General features: G+C 54.3%; 1 protein-coding gene across 1 annotated transcript; it reads right to left on the bottom strand.

Annotated features, from left to right (window-relative positions):
- Positions 1–965: 965 nt before the first annotated feature.
- Positions 966–7,167, bottom strand: LOC311247974 (uncharacterized protein; the record flags this gene model as incomplete). Its single annotated transcript, XM_084338945.1, is given in 3 exon segments — positions 966–1,048; positions 4,279–5,236; positions 5,238–7,167. Coding segments are annotated over 3 exon segments (2,642 nt in total), but the record flags the coding sequence as incomplete, so codon positions are not given.
- Between the last annotated feature and the right edge of the window lie 760 nt (positions 7,168–7,927).

Below are 7,927 nucleotides of genomic sequence, written 5' to 3'. Positions count from 1 at the left end.
CACTACAGAAGGTTAACCCTTTCACTGTGACAATACAGAAGGTTAACCCTTTCACTGTGACAATACAGAAAGGTAACCCTTTCACTGCGACAATACAGAAGGGTAACCCTTTCACTGCGACAATACAGAAGGTTACCCTTTCACTGTGACAATACAGAAAGGTACCCTTTCACTGCGACAATACAGAAGGGTAACCCTTTCACTGCGACAATACAGAAGGTTAACCCTTGCACTACCACACGTCAGAAGGTTAACCCTTTCACTGCAGCATACAGAAGGTTAACCTTTCACTAGCACACGTCAGAAGGTTAACCTTGAATTGTGACAATACAGAGGGTTAACCCCTTCACTGCGACAATACAGAAGGGTAACCCTTTCACTGCGACAATACAGAAGGTTAACCCTTTCACTGCGACATACAGAAGGTTAACCCTTTCACTAGCACACGTCAGAAGGGTAACCCTTGCACTGTGACAATACAGAAGGTTAACCCTTTCACTAGCACACGTCAGAAGGGTAACCCTTTCACTGCGACAATACAGAAGGTTACACCTTGCACTGTGACAATACAGAGGGTTAACCCTTTCACTGGCACAATACAGAAGGTTAACCCTTTCACTAGCACACGTCAGAAGGGTAACCCTTGCACTGTGACAATACAGAGGGTTAACCTTCTGTAGTGTGGTAGTGAACGGGTTAGAAAACCCTTATGGGGATCGCTGGAGTTTGTTATCTCGTGAAAATGTCACACCGGTAGAACGTTTTCACTGTGGCTTTCGATGTGGAGTTTATGAGGGGCACCTGCCTGAACTGTAGCTCACTTCTATCTAGTTCACTCGTAGCAACACACACGGAGAAGAACACACACAGTCACGCTCAGTAAAACAAACAAACGCGCGCCAGGGGCGAGAGAGCGGCCACCTTGGCTTTGAGATCCCTGTGTCTCGTTTCCCTCTGATGTTTACAGGGGAGAGTTCTGCTGCCTGCCGGAGATGTTTGTTTGTCTGATGGTGGGCTGCAAGCTGTTCAGACCCACCTCCTCACTGCCCTGACGCACGGGCACAGACACACGGGCGCACACGCAGGCGCACACACACACACACACACACACACACCACGGGCACACACACAGGCACACGCACACACACACACACACACACGGCGCACACGCAGACGCACACACACACGGGCACAGACACACGGGCGCACACGCAGGCGCACACACACACACACACACACACACACACACACAGGCACACACACACACACACACACACACACACACACAGGCACACACACACACACACACGGGCACAGACACACGGACAAACACACACACACACCACCACGTACTTTTTTGAGAACTATGTCTTGTTCTCAGGCAAACTAAACACGTGTTCCACTCGACTGCAAAGGGTACACTGTAAACAATTCTTTTAAAATAATTTTACAGATTACTTTTGTTTTTCTACTTTAAGTGTAAATGCCATAAAAAGAATATTATCAAAATATTAACCATTAAATAAAGGTTGTAATCTGTGAATGTATTTCATTTGACTGTAATTTGACAGTAAGTATTTGGCGAACGTTGCCGCCAGACATTTACAGTTTTCTTCTTTACAGTGTAGAATCTACAAAGAGTACGATACAGTAGCCTGTTTTCTGAACGGTGCACTTAACGTACGACGCACTTAACGTCAAAAAACGTGTCGGAATGATCGACATAACAAAACTGACCAGGTGCATAATAATAATAAGGACGGTGGCTTCCTGTTATGATGTCAGAACTCTTTAAAATGTTCATCCCCCACAGTGCAAAGCGTCGATATCGATATATATCCGATGTTAACAGTTTGAACAGACAAAACAACACGCAGTACGCACTGGGCTGGGAATACAGAGTACAGAGAGTGGCCCCAGGTCACAGGTCACAGCCACGTTCATGAACCTCAATTCAATAGACGCGTTTCTTGTTTATAAACATACCGTGTTCGAGCCAATCAGCGATACCAACCGAGTCACGTGACCAAGTTGCCCCCTACCTGTGCAAGCTGCTGCACTAAAACAGTATAATGGAGCTCTATGGAGAAACCACAACACTCCCCTGACTAACAGTATAATGGAGCTCTATGGAGAAACCATGACACTCCCCTGACTAACAGTATAATGGAGCTCTATGGAGAAACCATGACACTCCCCTGACTAACAGTATAATGGAGCTCTATGGAGAAACCATGACACTCCCCTGACTAAAGGTATAACGGGGCTCTATGGAGAAACCATGACACTCCCCTGACTAACAGTATAATGGAGCTCTATGGAGAAACCATGACACTCCCCTGACTAACAGTATAATGGAGCTCTATGAAGAAACCATGACACTCCCCTGACTAACAGTATAATGGAGCTCTATGGAGAAACCATGACACTCCCCTGACTAACAGTATAACGGGGCTCTATGGAGAAACCATGACACTCCCCTGACTAACAGTATAATGGAGCTCTATGTAGAAACCATGACACTCCCCTGACTAACAGTATAATGGAGCTCTATGGAGAAACCACGACACTCCCCTGACTAACAGTATAATGGAGCTCTATGGAGAAACCATGACACTCCCCTGACTAACAGTATAATGGAGCTCTATGGAGAAACCATGACACTCCCCTGACTAAAGGTATAACGGGGCTCTATGGAGAAACCATGACACTCCCCTGACTAACAGTATAATGGAGCTCTATGGAGAAACCATGACACTCCCCTGACTAACAGTATAATGGAGCTCTATGAAGAAACCATGACACTCCCCTGACTAACAGTATAATGGAGCTCTATGGAGAAACCATGACACTCCCCTGACTAACAGTATAATGGAGCTCTATGAAGAAACCATGACACTCCCCTGACTAACAGTATAATGGAGCTCTATGAAGAAACCATGACACTCCCCTGACTAACAGTATAATGGAGCTCTATGGAGAAACCATGACACTCCCCTGACTAACAGTATAACGGGGCTCTATGGAGAAACCATGACACTCCCCTGACTAACAGTATAATGGAGCTCTATGTAGAAACCATGACACTCCCCTGACTAACAGTATAATGGAGCTCTATGGAGAAACCACGACACTCCCCTGACTAACAGTATAATGGAGCTCTATGGAGAAACCATGACACTCCCCTGACTAACAGTATAATGGAGCTCTATGGAGAAACCATGACACTCCCCTGACTAAAGGTATAACGGGGCTCTATGGAGAAACCATGACACTCCCCTGACTAACAGTATAATGGAGCTCTATGGAGAAACCATGACACTCCCCTGACTAACAGTATAATGGAGCTCTATGAAGAAACCATGACACTCCCCTGACTAACAGTATAATGGAGCTCTATGGAGAAACCATGACACTCCCCTGACTAACAGTATAATGGAGCTCTATGAAGAAACCATGACACTCCCCTGACTAACAGTATAATGGAGCTCTATGAAGAAACCATGACACTCCCCTGACTAACAGTATAATGGAGCTCTATGGAGAAACCATGACACTCCCCTGACTAACAGTATAACGGGGCTCTATGGAGAAACCATGACACTCCCCTGACTAACAGTATAATGGAGCTCTATGTAGAAACCATGACACTCCCCTGACTAACAGTATAATGGAGCTCTATGGAGAAACCACGACACTCCCCTGACTAACAGTGGTTTCAACCGGAAACGGCTGGATGTCCTTCTGACAGATCTGCACGGCTGTGACTGTGAGTCGTTCACCTTTTACACGTCTAGCCACTTTGTTCATGGATTGATTGTTTCGATCGCTAGCTTGGCGTAACACATGCAAAAATAATATTGTCGCCTGCCCCGTTGTTCTGACCAGGATTGCGTTCCTCCCTGCCCCCTCCCTGCCCCCTCCCTGCCCCCTCGCTGCGCTCGCTCCACACGCCCCCAGTCTGACGTGGACCACCAACACCGCTCTGCCATCAGAACAGGGCTCTAAACACCGCTCTGCCATCAGAACAGGGCTCTAAACACCGCTCTGCCATCAGAACAGGGCTCTAAACACCGCTCTGCCATCAGAACAGGGCTCTAAACACCGCTCTGCCATCAGAACAGGGCTCTAAACACCGCTCTGCCATCAGAACAGGGCTCTAAACACCGCTCTGCCATCTGAACAGGGCTCTAAACACCGCTCTGCCATCAGAACAGGGCTCTAAAAGCTCATTAGGCAGCATCAGTATCAACACCGTGTGCCGGGCGGGTCTCTCACCTGGTGTCGGGGGGCCCGTGGGGGGGTGCAGGCCTCCTCCCGGTGGTCCCGCCGGCGGTCCTGCTGCATGCTCTGGCCCGCCTGCACCATGGCCTTACATTCCACACAGGAGCCGATCAGCAGCGTGCGGCCGTCGTCCACCAGCAGCGTGTGCCGGCCCCGCGGCGCGTACAGGAAGACGGGCAGCCGCGCCACCGTGACGGCACACAGCCCGCCCTGCCGCCGCCGCTCCCGCCGGCAGAAGAAGCACACGAAGGCCTCGCAGCTGTACTGCCGCGCCCAGGGGGAGCTGGCGGGCTGCGGGGGGGCCTGGCCCTCGTGCTGAGCCCACTGGGCGCGCAGGTCGTGGTAGCAGAGGGCGCAGGAGGACACCAGGCCCGTGGCGTCGACGGGCTTGGCGCGCGGCGCCGGCGGCTGGACGGTGAGGAAGGGGAAGAAGGGCTCCCTCTCCCCGCAGCGTCCCGGCGGGTTGACGTGCAGCTGGAGCTCCGCCCCCCCGGCGCCCCCCAGCGCCGCGCCGCACAGGTAGCACACGGCGGAGCCCCCCGCCCCCCCGGACCCCCCTCCTCCTGCCCCGGACCCCAGGGCGGCGTGGTAGCGGGCCAGGAAGGAGCTGACGGAGGTGATGAGGTCCTCGGTGAGACTCAGGCGGTACGCGGCCCACACCTCCTCCAGGATGCCGTGGCACGGGGGGCAGCAGTGGACGCGCCCGTTCCTCACGCCCCGGGCGCTGGGCGGGCAGGGCAGCATGTTGATGAAGGGGAAGTACATGGTGCCGCGGGCCTTGCCCACGCCCGCCTGCGCGTACGCCACCCTCAGGTCCCTGCCGCACTCCTGCCCGCACAGGAAGCAGGCCTCGTGGGACGCCGGCAGGGCCTCGGGCGGGGGGTGCTGCTGGGGGGGCTCCGGGTGCAGGGGGGTGAGGCAGGGGGCGCGGTCACGGGGGGGGGGGGCCGGGGGACGGGGCTGGGTTCAGGGGGACCACGTAGAGGCGCTGGAGCACGGGCACGTCCGCCAGCTGGAAGCCCTGCCACTGCTGCAGGAGGGAGGCGTGGCAGCTGCCGCACACCAGCGTGGTGCCCGCGGGGCTGATGGGCAGGGCGCCCGGCGGGGGGGCGTGGAGCCACAGGAAGGGGAAGAAGGGCTCCGTCTGCGCCCGCTCCTGCTTCTGGACGCTGACGGCGAAGCGGCCGTCCTGCCTCAGCCCGCCGCCGCAGATGTAGCACGCCGCGCACTCCTCGGGGGGGCTGGCACAGAGGAGGGCACCGCCGCCACCGCCGCCTCCTCTGCCCGCTGACAGGTCCCTGGCCGGTGTCAGCTGCGTGCCCGCCCCCGCCCCCGCTCCCGCCTTCACGTCGTACGCGTCGCGGTCGTCGTCGCTGGTGATGTTGATCTCGTCCTCCGAGTCGTCAGAGTGGTTGGTCCTGAGTGGCTTGTTGGCCCTGGGACCGCCGGGCAGGACGTCCCGGGGGGCGGGTGACAGGGGGGGGTCCTCCCCCCTCCCCCGGTGGTACAGGAGCGACGGGTACCTGCTGTCGGCCGCCCCCCGCTGGCCCTGCCGCGGCTCCCCGTGTCTCCCCTCCAGCCACTGCCTGTTGCGCATAATGATCCCGTTGTCTTGCCCCCCCGCAGGTGGCGATGCGTCCTCCCGGCCCCCCCCTCCCGGCCCCCCCCCCCTCTCCTGCTGGAGCCGGGCCAGCGCCTCCGATGACGACGATGAGTGAGAGACATGATTTATAATTTTAGCGCCGCGCCTCGCGGGCAGAACACTATCCGCTATCGGTGCCCCATAAACACCCGGGTGCAGCGGGTGGCGCAGCGCGGCCCCCTGGGAGTCGGGGCTGTTTTTAACACTGATGATGACATCGTTGCTCCTCCTGCCACCCTCTCTGGGCGCCTTGCCAGCGGTGCCAGCGGACGGCCTGAAGCACCTCTCTCTGCCCACAGCGGCGCCCAGGTCCAGCTCCTCGTGGTCCGACATGTTGTCGTTGTCGGAGAAAGAGGAGAAGTCGGAGCCCTCCTCGTAGTTCTGACTCCCGCTCCCGCTCACCCTCCGCTCCAGGTCGTAGGAGAGGTTCCACTCCTGCGGGACCACCCCCCGCCGGGAGTCGCACTGGTACGGCCGCTTCAGCCAGTACATGCGCTTCTCCACGGGCGTGCGCGTGCGCTCGAAGGAGCCCCACTGCTCCGCGAGGAAACAGTGGCACACCGCGCACACCAGCGCGTGTCCGTCCGGGCTCAGCGCGCACGCACCGGGAGCAGCCTCCTGGTTCTGCAGGAACGGGAAAAAGGGACCCCCGCTCCCGGTGCCGCCGCTCTCCTGTTGGTGTTTGACCTGCAGGCGCAGTTGTTTGCCCGGCGTGACGCCGCTGCCGCAGATGAAACAAGTCACCAGTCCGAGTCCCGAGCCGTTACTCTCCCCGGTCCTGGCGGAGGAAGTGTGGCCGGGCAAGGGGCTCTCCTCGCCGGGCATCGGAGCGGCCATGAGTCGGTGTTTGCTCCGTGATGATAATAATAATAAGGGTGCCGGGTCCTTGTCGTCACGGTGGGTGAAGTTCATTGTTTTTAATTAAACAACCGGAGGCTTATTATTATAGGCTACATGGTAATAATATAACATTAGCGCGTTATTAAGTCATTTCTTCTGGGCAGTAAAGCATGCGATCACTTGTTATTATTATTATAGTCCTCCAGGTTTACTCACTGAATGATCCGATAGATCCATTGAAACGGCACCGTAATAACACCGTTATAAACTCCTCGATCGCGTCAGTAAAGAGCAGTAATCCAGTGGAACAGCTCCCCGAACAGAGCTCCGTCTCCCCGCTCCGCAGCTCCGCAGCTCCGCAGTCTGGCTGCACTGGGGCTCCGTCCGGAGGGGAACGTGAGGAGAACTGTTCTCAATCACGGGTCGCTGCCGCGGACTTTCCTGCCTTCGCTTCTGCTGCAAACTTTGGCTGCTAACTCGCTCACACTATACTGTACACAGCGCCATCTCCCATCCCGTGACGGGAGCAGCCTGCAGCGGACACCCCAGAGGGGCCACCCCGTCATCACCCCCCCCCCACCCCCACCCCCCTGCCTGCCCGCCCCAATAACTCAGAGGGAATTATTATTATTATTATTATTATTATTATTATTATTATGAGCAGCACTGCACACTACATCGCTTATATATGTCTCAATGAATCGGTAATTAATAATACAACTTCCACCACCAGACATTATGCTTCTGAACGAGGTTTTTACACAACTTTACACACAAAAGTGAGGTCGAATGCAATGAAGCGATTAACTGTCATGTTCCGAGGTATTATGTGCAGGAATGGAATGTTTTCAACCAGAGAAATTAACATTCCCTAATGGATATTATTTAATAACGGTGTGTATGTAAATGAAAATGTATATGTCTGATAAGGAGACAGGGATAAATGTAAATGAAATGTATGTGTCTGATTTGATAAGAAAATAGGGATATATGTAAATTAAAATGTATGTATCTGATAAGGAGATATGGATATATGTAAATGTGTGTCTGATAAGGAGATATGGATATATGTAAATGTATGTGTCTGATAAGGAGATATGGATATATGTAAATGTGTGTCTGATAAGGAGATATGGATATATGTAAATGTATGTGTCTGAT

The sequence above is a fragment of the Notolepis coatsorum genome (genome assembly GCF_963971535.1).
Source record: "Notolepis coatsorum genome assembly, contig: SCAFFOLD_2280, whole genome shotgun sequence".
Taxonomy (NCBI): Eukaryota; Metazoa; Chordata; class Actinopteri; order Aulopiformes; family Paralepididae; genus Notolepis; species Notolepis coatsorum.
Note: the sequence above shows the minus strand (reverse complement) of the source record. Positions and strands in the feature narration are given on the sequence as shown.